At 44.8% G+C, this 26,440-nt stretch overlaps 3 protein-coding genes across 3 annotated transcripts; 1 reads left to right on the top strand and 2 right to left on the bottom strand.

The window, feature by feature from the left end:
* Positions 1 to 1,059: 1,059 nt before the first annotated feature.
* Positions 1,060 to 5,824, bottom strand: LOC124690489. The gene is made up of 4 exons (XM_047223873.1): positions 5,738 to 5,824; positions 2,838 to 3,022; positions 1,804 to 1,881; positions 1,060 to 1,673 (listed from the first exon to the last, which is right to left on the bottom strand). Exons 1-4 carry the CDS (start codon positions 5,822 to 5,824, stop codon positions 1,655 to 1,657), a joined length of 369 nt encoding a protein of 122 aa, XP_047079829.1. The 3' UTR covers positions 1,060 to 1,654.
* A 4,688-nt stretch (positions 5,825 to 10,512) lies between these two features.
* On the top strand, positions 10,513 to 13,345 carry LOC124692862 (deSI-like protein At4g17486). The gene is made up of 4 exons (XM_047226297.1): positions 10,513 to 10,712; positions 11,517 to 11,804; positions 11,900 to 11,980; positions 12,983 to 13,345. The coding sequence occupies exons 1-4, from the start codon at positions 10,595 to 10,597 to the stop codon at positions 13,111 to 13,113; spliced, it is 618 nt and encodes a 205-aa protein (XP_047082253.1). The 5' UTR covers positions 10,513 to 10,594; the 3' UTR covers positions 13,114 to 13,345.
* Positions 13,346 to 15,549: 2,204 nt separating this feature from the next.
* LOC124692861 (lipid droplet phospholipase 1-like) lies at positions 15,550 to 20,054 on the bottom strand. The gene is made up of 10 exons (XM_047226296.1): positions 19,942 to 20,054; positions 19,303 to 19,370; positions 18,603 to 18,673; positions 18,261 to 18,497; positions 17,994 to 18,157; positions 17,853 to 17,908; positions 17,719 to 17,771; positions 17,494 to 17,614; positions 16,107 to 16,204; positions 15,550 to 15,998 (listed from the first exon to the last, which is right to left on the bottom strand). The coding sequence occupies exons 1-10, from the start codon at positions 20,052 to 20,054 to the stop codon at positions 15,927 to 15,929; spliced, it is 1,053 nt and encodes a 350-aa protein (XP_047082252.1). The 3' UTR covers positions 15,550 to 15,926.
* Between the last annotated feature and the right edge of the window lie 6,386 nt (positions 20,055 to 26,440).

Below are 26,440 nucleotides of genomic sequence, written 5' to 3'. Positions count from 1 at the left end.
GAAGCAGGAGGTGAAGAAGGATTCTTGATCACTGATTCTTCATCACAGATGTGTTAAGTGGATTCAAACGCCACACATGGTCATAGCTTGTACAAATGTTTTATTGCTGCTTTGAGTAGAAGCCGTTGTTAATTTGCTGGAAAAAAACCTCAATATCACATGTTTAATCAAGCTTGTTTATTGCACTTGGTGCCCAAATTTTCAGTCTATCTCCTCAGAAGAGTGGACAAACCGAACTAGTTACAATTTATCATGTGATCAGAAGTCAAGAAAACAGCAGGTGACGATGCCAGTAGACTTTATTTTCAGACTGCATTTCAGACTGCACAGACAAGATTCTGCATAAACAAGGATAAATGAGCATCCCACTCACCTGTGACAGAAAGCTTGATGTTTAGATGAAGTAAAATTTGGAAGCATTTTTTTACAGAATGAGCATAAAGAATCACCTGCAGAAATGGAAAGACGGATGTTTAAAACTTTACCATGTGCCATTTGCATTGTTTGCATGGCGCATAGCAGGGTCACAAGGTATTCAACATGAAGAGGCATATAATGCTGGTAAACAACAATATGTCGATGGCGAATTTCAGTGTGCAATTGAACTATTTGAAAAGTAGGACAAAGAGTATCCAATTTGTTTATTTATTTATTTACTAAATAACAAGGTTTATAAATCAAACTAAGATAACTAATTTAGCTGCCAGATTTATCGATCAAGCAGAATGATAAATTAAACACCAGTAGTACCAAACTCGATAAAAATCAGCTAGCATGAAACATTACAAACTGATGTAAACACCGGATAAAAGCTCATCATAGCTAATTTCAATCATGCCTCGCGATGAATACCAGGATCTGTGCCGTCGATCTTGCCGCGCCAGGTCTTAAACTTATGCTTGCGGCTCAGATCTTTGTCATCATCAGGGTATTTTAGAAAGCACAAACGTTTGTCATTTTCTGTGTAATAGATGTGTCGCATTGCTGGTTCATGGCAAGCACATTGGAGCTCTGGCAGATCAGAGTCGCCAGGCGATCTATGACGACTGAAACACGAGATTGATTCTCTCATTGACATATTTGAGATTTTTTATGAACCTACAGAGAACCATCTTGACATCATTTACAAATAATTTAACAATCTAAATTAAGAAAACTATAACCAGCCATTGCAGGTGTTAGTGAAGCAGTGTACAAGTCTGTTTAATCAACCTTGCTTATTGCATACAGATTGCTTCAGGTTTAGCACCGAAAAGTGAAAAGGTCATGCCGATGTTCAGGGCAGCAGGTTCAGCGGATTTCTACAAAGAAAACTACAGTATCATCAAGTTCGGACTAGTACCGTTGCTGCGCCATTTCCTTCCTTTCCCATCCACCGGAATTTAACCAAAACGCTGGTGTTTGTCATCGTCAAGGTAAAAATCGCTTCCGTCCATCATCAAAGGGCCGCGGTAAATGACCTCATTCACGCAGAAGAAGATTGTACTCCTGCGTGCGCTTCTGCGTAGGGGAGCTTGGAGATGGGGGCGACTCGACGTCCTCGTCTAAGCTGGGCTGCGTAGGCAGCACATCAGGCGCCGGCACCGTAACTGTCAGCTTCTTTGGCACAGAGCAGGGTCATGCAGCCACGCGGTGACCTGCACAACCTGCTTCCTCAGGAAACGGACAAGCTTCTGCGCACACAACCAGTGGGAATAATTCCTCTGAAGGATTTGAAAGCTCATCCAGAGAAAAGAATCCCAAGTCAATGCAAGAGCCAGAGGACTGGACATAATTTTGAGCCAAGCCTTTCTCGAAAGGTACCTTTGTTGGTGTCTGTAAGTCAGGATACACTGAAGAAAAACTGCACTCTTTTCCTTGGCGAAGTATTCTTTAAGCAAGCTGCAATGGAGAAAGAAACATTCAACTATGGTCTCTAAACAATAATGACAGCTAAAAATGAACCAAAAACTTGGTTAGAGGTCTCAACAATCCCAACCAATTCCTAGTGAAATGAATTTTAGAACAGGTCAGTGTGAACTACTGAAGTATGCTTCACCTATGCTGCAGTAATTCAGAAGGGAATACAGATGCACGTGATGTACATTTCTAGAATCCCTCTTTGATTCAGATTTAGTAATAACAAGTCTGATTCACGATTTTGAAAAATTACCTTCCAACTGTAATAACAATTGCTTGAAATCTACTACTATATTCACTAGATCAAAGACGAGTCGTAGGTTTACATAGGTGCAGTTTGTAGCATCCAAATCCAAGAAGAGTTTGTCCTGGAACTACAATATTTAGCCCACTCATCAGTGAACCAAACCCGATAGGCAGGTCAGCTGTCAGTAGGCAGTACACAATCCCGAGTCTAGGTCAGCGAAATAAATCTAACCGAGATCACAGTGCCGGTGACACACAAAGCCCACCCCGACTCAGCCTTTCATCGATTAATTTTAAGTTTTTCAATTAGTAGGTTTTGCTTCAGATTTAAGCTATACCAAGTGACCAAGTGCCTATATCTTTCTCCTTTTGTACTTTTTCATTCAGCATGGAGGTGAATAACAAGTCACTGATTCACGATACTGAAAAATTACTCTCCAGCTTTAATGTCAACTGCTTGGAACCTAATAATGCTAGAATACACAAGATCAAAGATTAGTTGCAGCTTCACATAGGTGAAGTTTGTAGCATCCAAAATCGAAAAAAAGTTGTCCTGCAATTTTAATGTTTAGCCTATGGGCAGGTCGACAACTACCAATAAGCAGCTGCTGCACAATCTAATTCTAGGGCAGCGAAACAAATCTAACCCAGATCAGAGTGCTGGTGAACACATAATTCCTAACCGGACTGACCTGTTGTCTGTGACCGCCTCGAAGGTGAAGGAAACGAGGCGGCGGTCAGGGTCTTCGGGGTCGGGCACGAGCTGGATGGTGTCCTTGAGCAGGTTATGTCGTTCTTCAACTTGAGCGCATCCACGCGGAGGCCAAGGGCCAAGGCCGCCACCGCTGCCGCCGCCGCCGCCGCCGCCGGAACAATACTGGAGAAGAGGACGACTGACGGGGGTAGGTCTACATCAGGACTTCATGCTGGCTGGAGGGGGAGAGGGGGCGGTTGCGCCGGAGTTAGGGACTGGAGAGAGATCGCCGGCGGCGGAACATCCCGCAGAAGCATCGTTGAAGAGAGAAGGATCACCTGACCTGCTGCGATCGGCAGGTTTGGGCTGGATCAGTTTATTGGGCCGAGCCCGCTTACATTTTTTTTCTCTTAGGGCTTGTTTGGTAGTGGAGTATTTGTGGGGATTAGTGGGGATAATCCGCTAGGGGATTGGGTGAATCCCCACCCATCACCCAATCCCCACAAATACTCTCCTCTGCTAATCCCCAATCCCCTGCTTCCAAAACAATGTATTTGGTAGAGAGGGTTTGTACACAAGCTCAAGACACCAAAATAATCAATGGTGAAGAAAACTCAATGTAACTTACAAAAGATTCGATTTTTATGGCAACAGATTAACACAAGTCTGTGAAGTCAACATCCAATAGTTAGCAGCATTCAAAACATAAAGTTTCAGTCACATTAATTCACAACAGTTTAGCATAAATTACATATTCCATACAACTATTCCCAGCAATGTTTTTTTGTGACAAAAGATCTTGGAAACTGTTGATTTTGTCCATGTGATCTTCAAGGAACACAAGTCAGGCCTTACGATTTCCTGAAATCATATGCGAATTTGTTAGAGGTTGGTGCACAATCATGTTCTTGAGTGATTGGATAACTGAATACATAATAGATGTACTAAATTAAAATCAATTCAGTTTCTAGAAGAACTGTTGGCATCCGAACTCAAGTTCAAAATATACTACTTAACCATATCTACTTGAGGAGTACAGCCAAGACGTGCCAATTGCTGGGCAAAACAGAGGTTCCAAATATAGCCAATGTTAGCCTTGCCCAAGGATCAACATACACATATATATATATATAGGTACCATATATACTAGAACAACAAGCTACTCATATGCAGGATAATCATATAGTAGAACAGGAAGCATATTCATGATAATCACATGCCTCAAACTGGAGCATCACCTAGCACACATGAATCACCACTACTCATATGCACTAGCCAGTATATATAGGTACCATATATAGTACAACAAGAAAGTACTCAACGGTAAGGTATCCACAACACTAAATTTACTCCATGCCATGTAACATATAGGTACCATATATAGTTGTTAAGTGCCTTTGCATTTCAGTTGGCCAACCTACCAGGGAGTAAGTAATTAAAAAGAATGACCAAAAGCATCTACTTTGCACATATATTATTCAAAACAGGGGCAGGATTTCAAAGCTCAAGCATGTAGCCTACACATTGAGAAATAAATCACAAGGGTGACATATTAAATTCTGGAAATAAGTTCTGGACATGTTAAATTCAAACTCAGTATAGCATTTCAGGCCAAGCCAAGTGCAGTACTTAAATTCACATTCATAAAAAAGAAGAATGCATAAGGTTAATATTCTGAACAACAAAGCAGATCAAGCCAGCAACCAATGAAGCATGAAAACTACATTTCCATGTTATAGAAGAGATGACAAGGTAGCCAGACTGGATTGGACCCGTCAATTTCATGGGCATGCCTAAGAAAACTAGGCGCTCGTGCTATAACTCAAGTGTATATGCCTGCACCACTCTTCTGATCGACCACACCTAGCACTACTCTTCCTTCTCCTCCTTTCCCCAAAAGCAAATACGTGCCAAATCAATTGTTTTGCGTGATGTGTATCTGCAGAGGGTGAGTGCAGCAGGGTGAAGTACGGGACTCAAACGCTCGCCGCTCAGCTTGAGCATGAACCAAGGACAGGAGGCGCTCAGATCGGGCGACACATGGAAAACACTAGAGAGATGGAAAGAGAAGAGGGGTTACCGGAGAGGATGTAGACCAGAATACAGGACCGGCGGGAGGTGGCGTCGCCGGTCAGATACCAAGAACGGTGCCGATCTGATGTGGAGCGGCTAGGCTGGATCAATCCTTGTGTGCGCCGGCAAGATGCTCTGCCTCTCCTGCCCCTCCCGTAGTTCTCTCCGCTGCTCCGCTGACCGCCGCTCCGCTCTGCTGGCCGCCGTCGCTCGCCGCCAGTCGCTTGCGTGCAATTTGGGTAGGGTTTGGACGGGGACGAGACGGGACGGGGATAATACGCGAGGTACAGGTCGGGGATTCAATCCAAGTCAAAAATGGGTCGTGGACGGGGTTTACCAGGGATGGGCGGGGATTTATTCGGCCCAATACTCCGTTACCAAATGGGCTATCGGGGATGGACGGGGATTCGGGGATGGGCCGGGATAATACTCGCCTATCCCTGCAAATACTCTTGTACCAAACAAGCCCTTACGCGTGGAATTTCCCACCGGTATGTAACATACTACCTCCGATTCAAGGAATAAGGCGTCCTCGTTTTATGTGCTTTTCGTTTGACTAAGAATTACTTCAAATATATAAAGATTATTTGTATAAAATTAACATCATTAGAAAGTGTTTTTCAATACGAATCCAACGATACTAATTACATATAATATAACCAAGATTTAGTTGCTCAATTTTTATGGTCAAAGTTCGCTTTGGAATACGTGTGCGCCTTATTCCTTGGGACGAAGGTAGTACCTTTCAAGTTTTTGACTGTGGTATGAATCATCCTGAACCATTGGATGGACAGAAATTAGTGGTTGTAGTCTAATTGGGGGTACCACAAAAGAACTCCTGTTTTTAGATTCAGAAATGTTTGTTTCTACACCTATCAGTTCACCAATGTAGATCTTCTTGAAGTAATACATGGAACGGTGGTTTCGGTGTTTTTCCGTCAATGATATGATTTTGTTGATGACTGAAACTAAGAGCAGAATGTGACATTTGCGATGCTAAATCTCTGATACGCTGCAAATATTATTACTTTTGAATGTGAACCCCAACAGGGATCGAATAGGTGTGCGATCATAATCGGAAGGCTGCAGCCGAACAATTTACAATTAATTTGCTGTCGAATCTAAATTTAATTTCCAAATAGTGTAGTACGAATTCGGTCTAGATACGGTTCCGTTCGTTTTGACCGATCCGATATGTTCGCTCACCAATGTCAGATGAAGCGGGCCGATTAAAGGTCTCTCCACCTTGCGGAGGACGGGCGAGCGCTGCTGCCATGGCACCAAAGCGAGGCCGGTTTGACCGTCACTCCGCCGCGGCGGCCAGCACGCATCTCCCGCCACCGGCGGACGTGGTCTTCGAGATCCTCTCGTGGCTACCGGCCAAGTTCCTGAGACGATGCCGGTGCGTGTGCACGTCCTGGCGCGCCCTAATCTCTGACCCGGCCTTCATCGCCGAGCACAGGTCCCGCGCCGAGCCGCTGCTCGTCGCCGTGACCGAGTCCACCCGCGGCGGCACGATGGCCACCACGTCCGTGCAGATCATGGACACGGACGGCTACGTCGTGCGCCTCGTCGACCTAGGCGGTCTGTGGACCTTCCGCGCGAGCCTCGGCGATCTTGTCCTCGTCACCTCCCGCCCAGGCCACGACTGGGGCGCCGCCATCAGAGTGATCGATCTAGCTAGCGGTGGAACGATCCTGAGCTGCCCGGGACCGGCTGCCGAGGCAGCGGACCACGTAACCACGTGGTTCGGCTTCGGCCGCGCCGCCCGGTCCGGCGTGCTCAAGGTCATCCGCATCGTGTCCCGGTCCTTCTGGCTTGGCCACGACCGTCTGACATGCGAGGTCCTGACGGTAGCCAGCGGCTCCGGGTGGAGGCGGACGCGGTCGCCGCCGCCCGAGGTATGTGACTCGTATGACTTCCACGACGGGGTCGCGGTCGACGGCGTCCTACATTTTCTGTCCCCATGGCGGCACGGCATACTCTGCTCTGACCTGGAGAGCGAGGAGTGGACGGCCATCCGCGGACCAAAAGGAGTTTTCAGGCGCAAGGAGGAAATCAGCTTAGCCGAGCTCAATGGCGCCGTGTGCATGGCTCATGCAAGGCGGCACACGGTCAACCTATGGCTCCTAGCTGACACCAGCAAGAACGTCTGGGTCAAGGCCTACACCATCCGGGTGGATCGTGTCGTCCATCTCCCGACGGACCGCGTCGTCGACCTTGTGCCTTTGAGGGTGATGCGAGCCGGTGAAAATCTGCTCTTCTACTACCGTCCTGACTACGGATCGGCGGCGGTTTTACGACTGTATGATCCTCGTTCAGGGAAATGCACGGACGTGAAAAGTGTACCGATCGGCATCGATGGTAGAATCGGCCTTTGCAGCTCGTCCTTGGATCCAAGATCATATATGTAGCCACCCCTAGCCGAATCCTCGTTTTCTGATTTTTCAAGTATTCTTCTTCTAAGGTGCCGAATTGATGAATCATTTGAATTGTCTTTCGATCTGCTTCACATTGATTTTGTTATTGCTTCCTAATGTCTCAATGAATAAAAATTTAGGAGTGTTGCTTTCAACTACCAGTGCATCTTTTCAGCAAGGTAGATCTATAACTGTGTTGTACTTACACTAAAATTTAACATACAGTGCATCATTTCACGGCGGTCGACACGAGTCGACAAACTGCCTCCAGGGTCGCTATCACGGGCGACTCCGAACGCGATCCAAACCCTTGCCAAACTTACCTCCCTTCACCCGTCTCCTTCCCCTCGCCGCCACCGGTGGTTGCCGATGTGCCTTGCCTGCGCGGTTTGAAGGCGGCAGCGAGGCCCCTTCCACGTGTGCGAAGAACCTGTGTTTTGGTGTATGTGGCGCAGCAGCCGCATTCCCCTGCTAGTACGCACTCGTAGTAATTACCTGTGGCGCACTAGGTGTGCGACACAGGTATGTTTTTGAAAACTGGCACCACATTTCTATTTGCGATTTTATTTTTTGAATTATTTTAGTTTTGCGTCTTGGTGCGCTGGATGTTGAGCCATAGGCCGCTAGACTGGGGAAGGGTGCCGAAGGGTTGGGGTAGCCGGTGCCAGGGTCGGGGCAAAGCGCGTGAAACTCGACGAGGGCGGCGCTGAGGCAAGGCTGTCGACGAGGCCGCAAGGCGAGGTGGCACATAGGCGGGTCTGCTGACGAGGGCGAGGTGGCACAGAGGCGAGGCTGCAGGTGAGGGCGGGAAGGCGATTGTGAGGTGGTGCGGAGGTGGGTGCTCAGGACGGCGAGGGTAAGGTCGTCGGGTCAAGGCATGGAGGAATGGGAGGAGGCATGGAGGAAGAGAAAGAAAAGACAGGAAGGAAGGAAAGGAAGAGTGGGAGGAGGCATGGAGGAAGGAGAGGAGACTGTTGAGAAGAGGAGGATGTGTGAATAGAGATATGATGGAGTTAGTGGGTAGGTGGCCGTTTCAAAATTTGGAAACGACCAGTAGCACAGGAGGTGGCAATTTGGCTCATAGGAGCAAATGCTCTCATTATATAAAATAATTAAAAAACAATTTTAATAATGTTAAAAAATTCTGATATAAATTTGTTGGTGTACATATTGACATTCTATGTTAGTGCACAAATTTTCGTGGAGAAACAACATTTTATATGGTGTGTACAAAAAAGACAAAAAAATATCCTGTACGTAGTCGTGTTATAGCATCAAAACTTGTCTTTTTTACGGGAGCCACAATTATTTTTAGTTTTTTTTGAAAACTTGTGTACCAATATAAAATGTCTAGATGTACATGTAAAAATTTAGTTTAGAATTTTTTGACACTTTGAAATGTGGATTCACATAATGGGAGCATATACTCCTATGAGCCAAAGTGCATTTCCCCAGTAGCACACCACTATTTTCGGTGCGCCACTGGTAAGTTTTGCCTCTTTTGATATTTTTTTCATGAAATCTAAAACCTCTAAAACTCTATTTTCCTTTTTGGTTTTGATAAATCTAAAAAAATCATTTTTTTCTTAGGCCCCTAAAATGGAATGCAACATTTTTGTAGATGCTTTTTCATTTTTTTTCATCCAAGGTTGTATGCAAAATCTACAGCCGTTTTGCCGAAAGATGGTGTCGTTTTTGCAAAATATGTTGAAACTCATGTTCGTTATTTCTTTCTAACAACTAGCTTATGTAACATAACTACATCTCAAAAGATTCTTAAATTTGAAATTTCCATTATTTTCCTTTATAATTTTTAAAACTGAAAAGATGATCCACGAAGGGAGGGGTGAGGATGTGGTACGCCACTGGTACGTGAGTGTGGCACACCCAGCCAACCAAATCCTGACATACTAGTGACACACTATTTCAAGTAGTGTGCCGTTGGTAAGTTGCTACCTGTAACGAGCGCCTCCAATAAAATGCTACCAGTGACACGGATTTATGGCGCGCCACTTGTAGATAGCAATCATACACCGCTGGTAGCAAATTGACGAACATCTATTTTCCTGACGCATGGCGGACCGGCGTGGCCAGGGTCTTGGATAGCACACGGTGTTTTGGTCTTGCCATCGGGTGTTTAGTTATTCGCGTATGGTCCAACGAGACTTTGGCAGAAAAAAGAAGGCGTAAATATGTACTCCTCTTAGCAAAAGCCAGTAGGAACGTTCGAAACACAATTTAACACACCATTGAGGCATTTGGTTCCGATTTTCTCTCGTTTAATCATCGATTTGGTAAATATTCGCATAAACTTCATTTTCCCGCCGTTGACGCCGCCATGATGACAACACACCTCTTCCTTGCGCGTGTCAATCATCACATGGCTGCCGCCGAGACTCGTTGTTGTAGATGGTAGATGCCACGCCACTCCACCTTGGTCCCCACACGAGAAGCACGCGGAGACCGCCACCCGGCCACCAACAAAGACGTTCACACATCCGTACGAGGAACACATCACTCATCATCTCCTGCTCACTATGGACCGCCACACTCCATGACCAATCATCAATCTACCACAGGGAAGCCACCGCGGGGCAGCACCACCACCGACCAAATCTATTGTACCAACAAGGAGGGCAGTCAACAACGAGGGAGGTCACCTCATTCTGTGACCGGCGATGGCCACACACACGCAGTACCGAGACGCCCGTTGAAGATCTACCGCCGCAGTCGCGCCTCCAAGCCACGTCGGAGGGAAGGCGACGGCCAACCCTAGATCGCCTTTGGGAGTTGGGGGGTGGGGGAGAGAGGGAGAGAGGGCACCACTAGTTATTCCACGGGGAGAAGATAACGGAACAAAAACAAAACCAAGGTTCAAATAAAATGTGAAAAGAAAACCCAGCAGTATTTAATATCTACAGTGTTTGAATGTTTTCAGATACGGGGTAAATCTGAATTTAGTAAAACTTTGAACACGGTCTAAGCTGAGTTTCCTGCTAGGAGTCACCAAACAGCTGCGCCTTAAAATAGCGTCACATGGTCAAACGAAACGGCCATTCATTATCCCTTAATTAATCAGAAAAAAAAACAAAATCAAATCGACGAAAAAGAAACTCAATTACCACCGTCTCGGCGTCGTCGTCATCGTCGTCGTCGTCGTCCGGCCCACGCGCTCCGACCAAGCCCTAGCCCTAGCCCCGCCAGTTCATGGTGGGCGGGCTGCGAGATCTGTAGGGCTCGTGGGCTTCGCCGGCGGGACGAGATGGACGCCCAGACCGACGGCACGGGGACGCCGGTGCTGCTCAACGTGTACGACCTCACGCCCGTCAACGATTACCTCTACTGGCTCGGCTTCGGGGTCTTCCACTCCGGAATCGAAGGTATCGGTTCGTTCCCTTTGTTTTTCCAGCGGATTCTTCCATGCCCGTGATTCTGCCCCCCTGTTAGTGTGGGTACGACGGCGGATTTAATAGAGATGACAGCTATTTCATCTTCCCGACAAACAATTGGGTATGGTGCGATTTTGAACAGTTTTGCTATTACCCTTGCTGTTTTAGGATCATATTTGCTTTAACTGTTTTGGATACCTCAATCGTGGAGTAATGAATTTTGAAGGACGATTTCCAAAAATACTTTGCAATGTCTGATCAATGCTAGAGAAAAATAATGGGGGAAGGGGACGAATTGTGCATGATATCCGTGTTGGTACATTCTGTTTTGCATGAACAAAATTGATGACTTCTTATTGTTAAGGTTCAAGAGTAATATTATTATTCATAGGTTCTTTGGAGATCCAGGGCAAAAAACTTCCATAGTTCAGTTTGCCATTCACTAAAATTCAAGAACTGAGAGCTGAGACTGACTGTAGGTTTATTTCACTGTGTGCATTGGTGGAAATCAGGCCGAATCAAGCATGGCTGCGTGGGACATTTCACTTTTGTTTGCTATGGTTATATGTTTACTTTTTCGAGAACCGAGCGGTGACCGGTTGGTTAGAGCACACACCCGTTAGTTCACACACCCGCGTTTGAGGCGCAGCCTCCGCAGGGCGCCTCATTTCTTTCTAACAACGTACAGTTACGGGAGGGAACATCCCCCCTTTAACTACTTTATACATATATTTTTTTCCTTTTCTAATGTGCATTTCAAAAGCTTGAACTCATGTTTCCCGCCCTAATGAGCAGTTCATGGCATGGAATATGGATTTGGGGCCCATGATTTCTCTTCCAGTGGTGTATTTGAGGTGGAATCAAAATGTTGCCCTGGCTTTGTCTATAGAAAGACGGTGTGGCTAGGCACAACTGACATGTCTCGGGAAGAGTTCCGCTCGTTCATTGAAAAACTAGCAGGGAAGTATCATGGAAACACATACCATTTGATTTCAAAGAACTGCAATCATTTCACAGATGATGTCTGTAAGAACTTGACTGGAAAACCCATCCCTGGCTGGGTGAATCGGCTGGCCAGAGTAGGTTGGTATCACTATCGTTATTGCCTTTACATCCTGGATTGGTGAAAATCATAGCTAAGTGGCTAACTGGTTGCATTTTCTCTCTCAAAACTCTAGGTTCGGTTTTTGACTGTCTGCTGCCAGAAAGTGTCCAGGTTTCTCCTGTTGGACGTGTCCCAACCCTTCGTCCAATTATTGGTCCGTATCTCCTTAATTTTAATCTTACGTTTCCTTTCAAATGACACATATATAGTTTCTTTCTGTTTGTGTCTTTTTCTTTTGAAATATCATGAGGCTACAAATGGAATGTTGTTGTATGGTTTGCGTTCCCTTTTAAAAAATAGGCGCCGCCATTTTAGTTCATTCTGATGTGGTCCTTTTCCTTATCGTTCCTGAGGTTAGTAATTTTAATATACATGGTAGTTAAAATTCGACGTCACATTATTCCTTTATCCTTCTTTCAGTCTGAACAATTATTGCCGTTAATCTTAGAGTGTTGTAACTTGTAAGCACTGGTAACTTGCACATAAAACTATTTGTAGTAGAGTAATTAATAGCGTTATATAAGAATCAGATCGTGCTATCATTCAAAACATCATCTTGAATAACGCTCATAACAAATTCATTATTATATCTTAACTGAATTATCTTATGAGAAGGCTTTACAACACATGGAAACATATATGGCGTTTTGCATTTCATATAATCATGCAGCATTTAAAATCTTCCAAGTTTTGTGTAACTATAGGTGAATCGATGAAGTTCCCTTGAAATGATAAAAGTTTTCTTAGTTTCATGCTGAATGAGCAAAGCAAAGATATCATAGTACTTCTCTTCATACCAATCATCTATTCCTGACACGCAATAGTCTGCATGGGGATGCCCAGAATGGTGCCTGTAGGTCTGGATCGAAAAAACTAGTGGTGGAGGAAGCGTGCAAATCTATTATTGTCACTTGTATTACATTATCGACACAAAATGGTTAGTTCAAAACTATAATATTCCATGAACTACGAGCTATTTAAGTTCTTTTTGGAACCACATGCTCATTTAAGTTACCCTTGTAAACCCCCTAAAAAGAACAACCGCAATTTTTTTTAAGCACAAGGATTTTGTAAATTCTATGTCTTCTTTTACTGTATGATAATTTTGTGCGATTTTATTGCCCATGTTGACTGTTTCCTCTTAAATATCATCCAGATGATGATTCGGGTTCAGTATCTTCTTCAGACAGCGATGAGGGTGATGAGGACAAGCACCTGTTGCCGGCACCATCCACTGACTTGAATCCTGTAGATGTGCCATTAAAGCTAGCGAAAGATCTTCTTTGACACGTTCCATGTTTTTTTTGGCAAAATTGACGTATCATAATGGCAACTTCTGGAGTTCTAGGTGGTTTGACAGGACAGAACCGGGGAGCTTGCCACTGGTACAGCTAATTCCTGTTCAGAGTTTCGCTCTTCTAGCAGGTGTACAGATAGGAATTGGCCATCTTCTCCAAAAGACAAGTCTAGTTACTTGTTGTTAACCGGTTCGTGCAGTGACTCTACTGTATTGTCCTCACACGATGTTGACATCCCTGGTAGAGGTGCGTGCTGTTAGTTTGTATTTCGTTAAGCTAGATGGAATAGGCATCTCAAACATGATTGCCTTGGCAATGCTTGCCTCAGTCCGGTAATGAAAATCCATGCTGTATCCTGCTACCCATACATCCGTATCCATGTACATGGCAACCTATTCATATTATCAATTGGGCAGTTCAAAGGTGCATCCGGGCGGACATGTTTTTCAAATGTGCAGTTTTTTTTTATGGAAATAAGGCATATTTTTGTGACTTGTAAAGACTAAAGGTTTAGGGCATCTCCAACGCGGCGACTCAAACGGACGCGCTGGGCTGTTCGTTTTGGGCTGTTTGGGTGGCCGCGCGGACACTCGGACAGCGGCCCGCGTGTCTATTTGGGTCGCACGCTGCGCTCAACGCGGTGACCCAAAAAGCCGCCACGTGGTTCGTCTTCAACGCGCGGCGCAACGCCATGGCAGGCCTCGACGGGACAGCAATGGCGGGTGGGAGAACGCGTGGGAAAGTTCCCGCGCGCGCGAAAAGGCCATGGCCGCGGGCTCGCGCCCAAGTTTCCCGCCAAGGATGCCGGCTATAAAAAGACGGCGTCGGCCTCACAGACCTCACAGCTGCTCCGCCGTCCTCTCCCCCTCTTCCTTCTCCGGCGCTCTCTACACCTCCATCGCCATGCCGCGCACCCTGCAGGCCACGTGGGCCAAGCTCTCCCTCGCCGCCCGGGCCAGGTTCCCGCAGACGGAGGAGGAGGAGCGGGCGGACGCGCGTTGGGTCGCCAACAACGAGGTGCTCCGCGTCGCTGCCGAGGGGACGGCGAAGAAGGAAGAGGACGCGGAGCTGGTGGAGGCGGCCGCGGACGGCTGGCACGAGAACGCGGACGGCTGGTACGAGGCCGCGGAGGAGGAGGCAGAGCCCGCCGTGGAGGAGGAGCCCGTCGACACCGACGACTTGTTCGACGACCTCGCGCTGGCGAACACCAACATCGGCATTGAGGAGCGTCTCGCCGACCTCACGCGCGTGACGAAGGAGCACGAGGCCACCTGCCGGGCCGGCCGCCGCCATTTAGGTGACCTCCTCGGCCAGAAGAACCAGCTCCTCGCTATGCGAGCATCCCGCCACCTCATGCAGCTGCCCTCGCCCGAGCGGCGCGCCCGGGAGGCTGCTGCGTCGGCGGAGTGCGGCCGCCAAGAGCGCATGAGCCGTCGGGAGGACCACGAGGCCCAGGCCGCCGGCCGCGTCCGCCTGGAGGCACGAACCGCTGTCGAACGCGCCGCCCTTCAGGAGCTCGACCTGTGCGGGAAGCGGATGGTGCCGCCGCAGGAGGCGGAGCGCGAGCGCGCCCAAGCTGTGCGGGCGGAAAAGAGGAAGGCGGCCGCGGAGGAATGCCGCAAGAGGGCCACCGCCGAGCCACCCAGCTGCTAAAAGCTGGAGTGGAATCCTCACGCATACAGACCGCCCGCGTCGAGTGAAATCCACGGCCCGACGGCGAGTCGCCGGCGAGGCCGCCGGCCCCGTACGTATCTAGACTAGTAGTAGTAGATTTAAAAAAAAAATTGTAATGTCTAACTTTAATGAAGAAAGAAATTATCTCCCTACGACACGCGGGCCAGGGGTGGACAAGGGACGGACGCGAGCGGCCAGCCATCGGCGTCTGCGGCCACGCAAACGTGGCCCAGATTTGGGCCGGCTTTGGGTCGCCCCGGACGCCCGTTTAGGGATGGGTCCGCGCGCTGGGTTTTTGTCCGGTTCGACCCATCCGGACGCGCGGGCGCGGGATGGGTCGCCGCCTTGGAGATACCCTTAGTGATTCAAAAATTTGCTCTTAGGGTATTTTTCTATGAAAGTGGACAAGCATAGAAATGACAAACATTTACACCTCTAGCTCTTTCAGAATATATTGACATTTTGGGAGCGTGGGCTTCTTGTGATTAATTTTGTCAAGCTACCAGCGCAGGTGATGACATGTTTTTTAAAGCAGGCTACAAGTGTTGAACTCATCCCTAGTTTGTTTCCAATCCAATCCTAGTGCTGCATTCCTGCTGTAGAGGCTTGGCACGACCAAATCATATTGTAAAACGGAGTTGCTGTTAGAAGCATACTTGAATTCTGAAACTAAAAGAGATTGCATTTGTTTGCTTTTCACCAAGCAACAGGTAACGTGCAGAACATCACTGATGTGGCGATGTCCTCCAAGGGGGACCGAATTATCCTGTAACAAATACGTTCCCTGTAAACAATTCTTACATATATACATATCGATGTTTTTACCTTAAAAGCGTGAACCAACAAATCGGCATTGATAAAACAATGGTGAACATTTACATGGACAAGGCTGATATCACGGTTACACCGAGAAACACTTTCGCATATGATTAGTGAACAACAGGGAACGGCCTCTATATATATTTACTTGATCTATAAAACACTTTCGCCTGTTTGAATGTGATCTAACACATACTTGATTCCTGGGATTGCCATAAACGCGCTCACCAGGCTTGGCGACTCATCAGTTTCAGTTAGCAACTTGCGTGTGTTGGCACAAGCTTTGTTTCCAGAGATCAGGGCTGTTCACTAGACAATGAAATGGTCGATAATATGCTTTATGACGTCGGCTCCTTCACTATGCATGACAGGATCTTTTACCTGTTCCAATTCCATTTGTAGGAGCACAACATTTCAACCTCAGCATTATATTCTCAAACATTAGCAATATGGATATCAGAGCATGGGATTTGCGAGCCGAAGATGTACCTGAATTACACTGTGTGCCGCAGATCTTACTTTGCTATTGTGGAAGCTGACATCCACCTTTTCCCATGACACACGCTTAAGTCCTCTCAGAAGCAGTTCTACAAATTTAAGGATAAGTGAGCCCACGTTGACTTATGCTTTACTGATATAACATACTACATGCCAAATTATAATACGACTTTGCATTTTCTGATCTCTTGGATAGTTCTAAGGCCATTCAGGTTTACTAGGGTCCTTTCCAAATCCCAGAAATTCGACATTACAAAGCCCATCTTCCATTCCTCTCAGACAAGTTGGGGAAACTCATGATGAAAGAATCGTAGAAAAAGATGACAGTCCAACCACAAGTTCAACACAGAACACCAGAACCTATGTCAGTGAGCAGAAAAGTAGGAGTAATGATTCATCTGAATTATTCAGGAAACTGTCCTTGATGTGGTTTCATTTTTAACCATATCTGCCGACTTCATGTTACACCAAAACATTGTAGAGACATAAGCATCCAAGGGAACATGATGTATAGTCAGTGACCCCATCCAACATGGCACATCGCGTTAAACAACCACAACATGACATTTGACACCATCCTCAGATGTTCCTCATGCTCTGACTATTGCAGTGAGTTTGGCTAAACTGAGAAGCAATAGTTTGTTCAAATTTTCTTGATAGAAAAAAATAAGTATAGAACTTAATTGAACACACCAGGATCATCCCTCTATTAGGCATAACAATACAGCCCGGCTTCAGTTGGGGCACCAGATCAACATACAAAATTCTGTTTTCAATTGGGGCACCAGTATGCAATATTGTCACACCCTTTAAATTCACTTTACGTTCAAATTATGCCAGATGAAACAGTAATGATAAGTGAGCTGTCAATCATAATGTTGTCCTTATATTCTCCTCCTGAGTCGTGATCTATCATTTGTCAGATTTCATTTCTTTTTGTTTACAAGAACGAATTTGAACTTGAAAAATTGGTTAAGAATGTTGAATGTTTTCATCAATTTTCATGTTGATTTGATACCTCAACAGACAGGACTAGACGAATACCCCTATGGGTCATCTAAACTTTATTCTGGAGATAAATGTAAGCGTTTGTTGTCTTCGAACAAACAGGAACCGCAGATCTCATTCAGAAGATGGTATATAATGATATAAACATGCATAAAATTTAGCATCACCACAAACTACCATCTAGTAATACATAAACAAAACGATAGTTCCAATAACACAGCAGTGAAAGTTTAGAACACAACTATGGTTTGCATAATATACTGGTATTTTATAGTATTTTGCTCTAAGAATACTGCTGTCTCTAGAAAAACTTGTCACAACAGAGTGAGATACAGTAGAATGCTAGTTTGGTCAGGGTTGTAGTACAAACCTTCTAGAGTGTAGTTGTCCTTGCCCACAACAGCAATATCAGCACATTGATCAATACTTTCTGCTTTTGATAGTTCCTCATATACAATATGTGGGTAGATTTTGCTTGTTGAATCAACCCACTGCAGAACAGAATTACATCATTTTACAACTGGCAAACTATATCAAAGGATTATATATAGGTTCACAATGAAAGTTTTAACACACAGAAGTTCATTAGCAGTACCTTGGGTAGTTCGGAGCACCCCCTGATTGATGAGGTCCTCCAACCAACAATATCTTAATTGATAATAGTTACGGAAAAACCTCAAAAGAAGTGCTTATGTCTACATGCCTATTTAAGGAGTACAGTAAGGATACGATCATAGCCAACATTGGAGTATGCAACTCTTCGCTTGAATGTTTGCAAAGCAGATCTACAATAAAAAATGAGTAAGCATGAAAAGTACAGGAATATTCACAATCCAAGCACATAGAGGCAGTTGGCAAAGACAAGCATACATGAACTGTAGGTCCCCACAATCATCCACCATACGTTGCAACAATGGAGGCTTTCCATCATCATTATCAGTCAAAAATAGGTGCTTGCCAGTCCTTCTGAATATGAAGTGAATGACACAGCAAGCAATTTTTTCTATAGCGGTAACTCCAAAAAGGAAAGGAACCTGCATATTTGTTACAAGATCAATGATATAGGACGAACGTATTATGTATGATTTATCCGGTCCTGAGTATAGTGATGTAAGATAAAACTAAAGTAACTACTACCTGCTTGTTTCCTCTAGAACCAAGATGTGGTGATGCAACAGTTATGAAGTTGACCGCCTCAAGCCCATATATATCACCTCTGTTGTTATCACTCAAACTTTGAGGAGCATTTTCCAGTGCTTGCCTAGGTAGTCTATAAAGTCTCCCGATAGCATATCTTGCGACCAATCCCCCAACAGAATGTGCAACAAAAGATATCTTTTTTATCTGTGGTCTTTTGTTAATTTCTTCAATAACCTGACTTGCCAGACTTTTGCCATTAAATTGGGGGAGTGAAGACACAAAGCACAGAAAGGATATACATAATCAGCAAAAGAGCTAGATGCACAATGAAAAACTAACCTCTTGTGCCAACCGTTCTCCCATCACATCAATGCCATCTAAAGTTAGTCTGTGCATGTTGCGGTTACTACCTATAGAATCGAAATATCATTGAGCTGACGGCAAGCAAATGTTCATAACCTAGACAGAATTACTTATTTAGTATAAAATGAAAGGGTCTGCAACTCTGCATGACTCCCATGAGATGCTTCAAGTACACGGAGAGAGAAAATCTTATGTTATCTGCCACAATAGGTTTCTAATTTCACTGTGACAATTAATTGGTTCTGCACATAGCCTGCAAATCTGCAATGATGCTCCATTTTTTATCATACCAATTTCTACCAAGGAGAAAGTACTGTAACTTTGCAACGAAACATGTACAATGAAGAATATTTCTTTCTTGTTTTTGTAATAATTGTACCAACAGCACGGAGTCACAGAAAATGCAAAAGAAAAGGTGATGGCAGCAATAAAGAGCAGTTTTTCAAAAGAGTGGCGCAGCTTGAACCCAGCACTTGAATGATAAAGGTTGGAACACCCAAAGCCATCCGCAGTACTTGTGAATTTGTGATACGCTAAGATGGCAATGTTATACTAGTCTTGCTGAATGTACACTGCACTGGAGGTGTGCTAATGTGATAGCTCACTAGAAGAAGGCACACCAATAACTCAAAAAAGATAGGCAAGGAAGGCACGCCAATGAGTAGATCGAGCTTACAATGAACCACGACTTTGTCCTGTAGCAACGTATCGAACTGCTCAGCTCCAAACTTCCAGTCAGCCGTGCTGTACAAATGGCAATAGAAAGATCAGCAGAATGCGAAAGCAGTATCAACAACTCGCTTATTCATGGATGCAAAAAAATGGGTGGACGCATTTGAGGAAAAACCATGTTAAGCTCGGCTAGTTAGGTGCTCTCAATACGTTGGATTGGAACCTAGTTTTGCACGCTTAGCTTGAACTGCCAAACCTACTGAGTCTGCGAGAACCGCATAGCGTCGTCAAGAGATAGTGGTCCATCTCAATTCAATATGAGCATTTTAGTCAGCAAAGTAGCATTCCATTTCATTGTCAAAAGGTACTGAACTTTCGTGGTCTAAGCTACTACCGTTCCCCCATCCTCCCCAATTACTACTTAGAACTGAAAAACGAAAATAGGAAATCAAGATAACTGCCGCGCCAATCGCGAATCTGCAGAGTTGTAAAAACAACCGACGCCCCTCTACACGAGATAACTGTACGTGGTACTACGAGGACCGGGCAATTTTACTATTTTAGGAACCAAGAAACGCCACCAAACTGAAGACCAAATCGATACCAATATCGCCCAGGAAGCCCGCGAGTTTAGTAGCAGTACCTCCCGACGATCCCGTGGACCATGACCACCAGGTGGTCGGCCTCGCCTCCGGCCGGCGCCGCTTCCGCCGCCGCCACCCCCGCCCGGCAGTCACCACCTCCAAGGTCGCCCATTTAGTTGCCCCGCCGCACACGGACACGCCCGCTCTGAGAGCGCGAAGGGAGGCGGAAGGTGGGAACGGACGGCGGCGCTGCTCGGGGGAAAGGGGGCAGCGTTTTAAAGGGCGGGTTGGCGAGTCGCGACTCCGGCTCCGCGAAGGCGAAGGAAACGAACGAATGAGAACGGCTGCCAGGGAGGAAAATGGATTGATATTGGCCGTCTTTGGTGGGGTAGGATCATGACGGGGACGACCTGTCGGAGGGGGTGGCGGTTAACGCGTGGCGGCCTAATCCGAGGAAGAGAACACACCGGCGAAGATCCGAGGTCCCTCCGTGAATATCTATCTCTAAATTTTGTTCACAAAAGAGAGTGAACATCTATCTTCTTAATGCACTTTATTTGTTTCTTTTTTATCGCACGGAAATCAAACCCAATAATATGAAGTACATGTTTTTCTTATTTTTTTACAGACACTTAGCTCATTGGAGGGTAAAAAATTAAAGAGGAGAGATGTATATTTCCAATATTTTTTTTACTTCACTTCATAATTTATCTTGAAAAAACCGTATGTACACTTATTTGTGGACGGAGGGAGTAGGATTGGAAGCGCAACCACCGGCGGACCGGAACAAGGTCGACAGGAGGGCTGTGCTCTTCAGTTTTACTGGCCGACTACTGATCCGTCTGATTTAACCTAAGCACAAAGTCTTGATCGTTAGGATTGTTAGGACGTGACAATATTTGAAGAGTGTATTTTTCGCGATCAATATGAAAACATGCAGAATGGTTGCAACATGGCAAACACAAAATATGCAATAGATTATGTAACCATAGTGTAACAAACCCCTTCATTTCCGTGAGATACAGACAAGAGATTGGGGCTTGCGTACCTTCCGCAGCTGCCGCCGATATGCCTCGTCTCTTGTGGCCTTAGGGCCATAGAGGCACAGTGGATCCTGGTCCTTGTCGGCGTGAGGGCTTTGCTTTTTGTTGTTTTCATCGGTCTGTTTAAGGTTTGTGTCCTACTCTAGAAGTTATGGCGGTGACGACTCAATGAAGACACAATACAGCCCCCCCCCTCTAGCGTCTGTTCCGGTGGGCCATCGGAGGGCGTGTGGAGATTCATGTCTGGCTGATCTCGCTGGATTTTGTCTATGTCCCTTCTAATATATGTTTCTCTTCATCGGCGATGGTTGCTGCTTTCATGCATTGGTCCTTTGGGATTTTAACACGACGATTTCCCGTATATCTACTACAATAAACTTTGCCCGACTCCAGTGAGGGAAGGCGAGGACGGCGCCACGCCCCCGGCTCGTTCGACTGCTTGTAGCCGTCTCTAGGAAGTCCAAAGACCTTTTGTATTTTTTTACTTGCAATACGGCTAAGGATTATGAATACATCGGCGTACTTTTCGCAAAAATAAAAGAGTGCAGGCACCAACTTCGATGAATCACGCTCATTGTTGATAGACAGTTTCGTGTGAGCCACATCAATTCTGATTTCCGAACCCATTCCCCCTCGACCCACCATGTTACCGAGCTCGATGCCATGGTGAACAACACCACCAGACCATACCAACTTCTGGTCCATCTAGAGCCAATGGGGAACAACATAATAATAGGAACATTGCATGAGAAAATGTGGAGGAGGAGGGCTGGAGGAGAAAAAAATCCACCATAAGTCCACGACTACACCAAGCTCCAATATGTCAATCCATCTGGGGTTGAAGGAAGAGAAGTATCAAAGAAAGGAAAATAAGGAATAAAATACGAGAATAAGAGAGACGCTACTAGTGAGGAGAAGGTATCCAAGAGGAGACGTTGCTTGAAAGAAGAAGACCCGAAAGATGGGTCGGCAGGGAGATATGTAACATTTCCTAAAAAAAACAAGAAAAGGCTTTGATAGCCAATTATAGACACAAAAGTTATCAAAAAAATTATCATAATCTACAAATACAACCTCGAGCAGTTGACCAATCACAACAAAAGGAAGGAGGAGGGACGGACATTGGTGTACATGGGTATCGGTGATCTCGTCTTTTACAAAATTCAAAAAAAAAACATATTTTCTCAAGTCTCAATCAATTTTATGATATACACACCTTCAATTTAGTGAATTTTTTAAAACCAAAACAAAAAAATTAAACCTTTTGGCTTCCAAAGAAGAATGTTCAGACATTTTGAATTCACAGGAGGACCGAGTCAAGATTTTTTTTCTGGGTCCCCCGCTGTGACGGGACGGGAGACATGTTCACCAACTCTTTTCTCTCCGGTATCCCAACACGTCACATGTGGGTTTATTACGACATGTGTGGTTATGCTACCCAGCACTTTTGCCTCATTAAGTTCGGCATCTACGTGTTTCGTCGGTATAGAGTGGAGTAGAAACCAGTGAAGGTAGGCCATTGTAGCTAAAACCCTTCAGTGCACGGCTGCATCTTTCTTAGATTGCGACCTATCTCTACATCTCGTGACTTTCAGGTCCAACATTAATCGCTGCAAGCAAAACGATCTGTGTTTCGGCGACATTATGCATGGTGCCCTTCCGTGAACTTGTCAGCTTGCTTAACTGCATATACTACATGGGGTTCTTTCGTAAGCTTGTCAGCTTGCTTAATTGGGGTTCTTCCGTAAACCTATCAGCTTGCTTGATGACATGGCCCAAACACAAACTAATGGATACAGATGGAAAAGCGTGGGGTCCTCTTTTGCGTCTGCTTGCTTGGTTGTATATCAGTGAATGAATGTTTTGGAGTAGGGAGTATCAATCATCGACGTTTCGGAGTTTTGCGATACCCAAATTTGTGATGTTCCGTAACCAGAAACTCGCGATTGAGTGCGAGGCAACCGAGAGCTGTCGTTTGGCACCGCGCATTCGCCGTGTCGCGACCATGTTCAGTACGTGCACGTGAAAATCAAATAGTGGGACCAAGCGCTAGCTGTGACATCTCAAAAAAAAAAAAACACCGAACTAAGAGCGTGGTGATATTTTGTGACCGTGTAACGCAGACGACCATTTCAAAGACGTTTACAGCCCCATGATCGATTATTCCGGCAGTTTTATGAAAACAACAATGACGCTCCATGGATTGATCGGGTCCATCTGTGGCATGTGGTTCGATCCACTGTTGTAAGTTCTAACGTGCGCTTAATTCTTAAACCTAGGGTTTGGTTAATCGCTTATCTTCCACGTCAGGAGCAACGCAGACCCATGTGGTTGTGGTTCAAGCAATCATTGTCATGTCCAGTATATTTCTCGCCCAAATAATACTACAGTAGTAGATCCAATATTTATTTATTTGAACTCAGGTCCAATATATTATCTACATTGAAATTCCGCTTTTGTTTTTCATTGGCGAAGTTTGGGCCGGTTAGGCGGTTATAAATTATTGTGATTGTTATTTGTCGGCAGCAGGACAGCTTTGAAAAATTAGACCACGCCAACTGGTTTCCATCCAGAGTCACAAAATGCTTTCTGGTTATTTTGTTGCAACAACAGCTAGCACCGATCACCATTGGCCGATTTAGAAACTCCTAGAAGTTAAGGCAAACAAGTTTAAGATGGTTTTCAATATGTACAATATAGAGCCTCAAATCCAACCGTTATGTACAGTTCTCGTACGACCGGTACTACCGCTTACCGCTCTGGATTCAAAATCTCCCACAGATTTTGCCACGTGGACTCACAGCGGAAGTACCGCTTGCGGTATCGCTTGAGGTACCGCAATGACCTCTGTGAGTCCCTGGACCCTCGCGCGGTACCTTAGCGGTACCAAAGCGGTGGTGCCGTAACTTGCGTTACGGTACCTAAGCGTACAAAGGCGGTACTACCGCTCGTAAGCGCGGTGCAATCTTCCAGAGCGGTACTGCAGGGCGGTACCAGTAGGGTAGCGGTACTACCGCTCCTGGTACCGGTAGTACCGGTCACGCAGAAACTGTTTTTTCCTCTTTTCCTCTCCAGCCATGTCACCTCGCGATACACACACAAAACCAGAAAACCTATAAGCTACGCTTCAGTCCTCCGATCATGACGTGTTCAGCGAAGGCACCGTGCACTTGCAAATCTATCAAAGACAATCTTTGAACACGGTTAAACTCATTCAAGTGTTGTCATCAAACACACAAAACACGAGATATAGACCTTGCACTTTCAATAGGTAAGCTTGTTAAAACTGAATTGATAAGGACAAGTCTATCCCCATAGGACAGCAATTTGCCTTTCCAGCATCCCAATTTACTTTCAAACTGGGTTTCTACTAGGTACCAATCCGAATTTCTAAGCTTTTTGTAATGGATAGGAATACCTGAGGATTTAAAGGATAAGGAGCCAGCACCACATCCAAAAATCTGTTTATACTGGTCAACCTCATCCTTTGCCTTACCAAAACAAAAAAATCCCACTCTTGTGAAAATTAATTTTAAGCCCTAAGAGTTCTTCAAATAGACATAAAATTAGTTTCATATTCACAGCTTTTAGGAGGTCATGCTCCAAGAAAAGAATAGTATCATCTGCATATTGTAATATAGAGATCCCTCCCTCAACCAGATGAGGAATAAGGCCCCCTACTTGACCATCATTTGTTGTCCGTTCAATTATGATGGCTAGCATATCCACCACAATATTAAAAAGAATAGGAGACAAACGATCACCTTGCCTCAAACCTTTTTTTGTCTGGAAATAATGACCAATGTCATCATTTACCTTTACCCCGACACTTCCCCCTTGAACATATTATTGAATCATACTACACCATTCTAGAGCAAACCCCTTCATTCTCAACGTTTGTTGTAAGAAAGGCCATTTCACTTTATCATATGCCTTTTCAAAGTCAATCTTAAATAAAACCCCATCCATTTTCTTACTATGTAACTCATGAATGGTTTCATGAAGAATGACCACCCCTTCTAATATATTCCTTCCTAGCATAAAGGCTGATTGTGTTGGTTTTATAACACGTGGGGCAATCCCCGTTATACGATTTGTACCTGCCTTAGTAAATATTTTAAAACATACATTCAGTAAACAAATTGGTCTATATTGTTGTATTTGCACGGCATCCTCTTTCTTTGGTAGTAATGTTATTACGCCAAAATTCAATTTGTAAAGAGGCAAGCTCCCATTACTGAACTGATTAAATAGTGCCATCAAATCATCTTTTATTACCACCCAATTTTTTTGATAAAACTCCGTCGGGAATCCATCAGGCCCTGGAGCTTTGTTACGTTCCATTTTAAAAAGTGCCTCATAGACCTCTTCCTCCGAAAAAGGAGCTGGCAAGATCTCATTCTCAACATCCGATATCTAAGGAATGTCCTGCACTTCCTCCTCTACCAAAGAGATATTGTTTGGAACCGGTGCCCCAAATAGTTTCTTGTAGAATTCAGTGATATATACTTTCAAATTGTCTTCACCTACAATAGTCTCTTCTTGTTGTTCTAACTGAAATATTTTCTTTTTTCTATGTTTCCCATTTGCAATCAAATGGAAATATCTCGTATTATTCCCTCCTTCCTGAATATGTTTAACTTTAGCTCTTTGCGCCCATTTAGACTCCTCTTCTCTTCTTAACTTGTTTAGCTTTTCATTAGCATTTTTAAGAGATTATCTCCCCGACACCGTCAAGTTTAACGTTTTAGCTTTCACATATAAATAATCAATAATTCTAAGTAACCTATCCTTCTCTTTTTTTAATAATTTCTACTTTGGTTTTTTGCCCATCCTTTAAGAAATTTTCTGATATGCCTAAGTTTATTCAACCAAACATCCATCGGATTCAATCCCACCATTATTGAATTCCATTCTTTTTCAATCATATCAAAAAATCCTTCTTGTCGCAACCAATGCAACTCAAAGGAAAATTTTTGGCTTATTACCCAAGTGTGCTTTCACCCTGAGTCAATAAGGATCGGTGTATGATCGGAGTCCGCCCTTGTCAATGCATGAACAGTGACTAAGGGAAATTTTTGTTCCCAAGAAATAGAGGCAAGCACTCTATCTAGCTTCTCATAAGTTGGTTCCTCCCGACGACTCGCCCACGTAAACTGTCTTCCCGATAGAGCAATTTCACGCAGGTTCAAATCTTCAATAATTGCATTAAAAACAAAAGGCCATCAAGCTTTGAAGTTATCATTATTTTTTTCTTCTCGCTTTCGAATAATATTGAAATCACCACCTACCAACATAAGTAATGTTTCAGTCTCACATATTCTGACTAATTCCGCTAAGAATTCAGCTTTATGTGTGTCTTGAGCAGCCCCATAGACTGGCACTAGAATCCATTCGAAACCATCTCTTTTACAATTAATATGGAGCTTTATACAAAAGTATCCAGTGCTCACTTTTAGTACCTCAAGCGTATCAGAATTTATACCAACTAAAATGCCTCTAGATCGACCATGTT

The sequence above is a fragment of the Lolium rigidum genome, chromosome 2, assembly GCF_022539505.1.
Source record: "Lolium rigidum isolate FL_2022 chromosome 2, APGP_CSIRO_Lrig_0.1, whole genome shotgun sequence".
Classification (NCBI taxonomy): domain Eukaryota; kingdom Viridiplantae; phylum Streptophyta; class Magnoliopsida; order Poales; family Poaceae; genus Lolium; species Lolium rigidum.
Note: the sequence above shows the minus strand (reverse complement) of the source record. Positions and strands in the feature narration are given on the sequence as shown.

What these genes read in the sequence shown, in the direction of transcription:
- LOC124692861 (XM_047226296.1), bottom strand. Translation starts at nt 20,054, where the DNA reads ATGGGCGACCTTGGAGGTGGTGACTGCCGGGCGGGGGTGGCGGCGGCG. An exon ending in TGTGGGGACCTACAGTTCAT is followed by an intron (nt 17,909 to 17,993) that starts GTATGCTTGTCT and finishes TTTTTATTGTAG; the next exon opens with ATCTGCTTTGCAAACATTCA. An exon ending in CTCCAATGTTGGCTATGATC is followed by an intron (nt 17,772 to 17,852) that starts GTATCCTTACTG and finishes TTATCAATTAAG; the next exon opens with ATATTGTTGGTTGGAGGACC.
- LOC124690489 (XM_047223873.1), bottom strand. Translation starts at nt 5,824, where the DNA reads ATGTATTACTTCAAGAAGATCTACATTGGTGAACTGATAGGTGTAGAA. An exon ending in AAAACAGGAGTTCTTTTGTG is followed by an intron (nt 3,023 to 5,737) that starts GTACCCCCAATT and finishes CCTCTTCTCCAG; the next exon opens with TATTGTTCCGGCGGCGGCGG. An exon ending in GAGGCGGTCACAGACAACAG is followed by an intron (nt 1,882 to 2,837) that starts GTCAGTCCGGTT and finishes TCTCCATTGCAG; the next exon opens with CTTGCTTAAAGAATACTTCG.
- LOC124692862 (XM_047226297.1), top strand. Translation starts at nt 10,595, where the DNA reads ATGGACGCCCAGACCGACGGCACGGGGACGCCGGTGCTGCTCAACGTG. An exon ending in CTTCCACTCCGGAATCGAAG is followed by an intron (nt 10,713 to 11,516) that starts GTATCGGTTCGT and finishes CCTAATGAGCAG; the next exon opens with TTCATGGCATGGAATATGGA. An exon ending in AACCCTTCGTCCAATTATTG is followed by an intron (nt 11,981 to 12,982) that starts GTCCGTATCTCC and finishes AATATCATCCAG; the next exon opens with ATGATGATTCGGGTTCAGTA.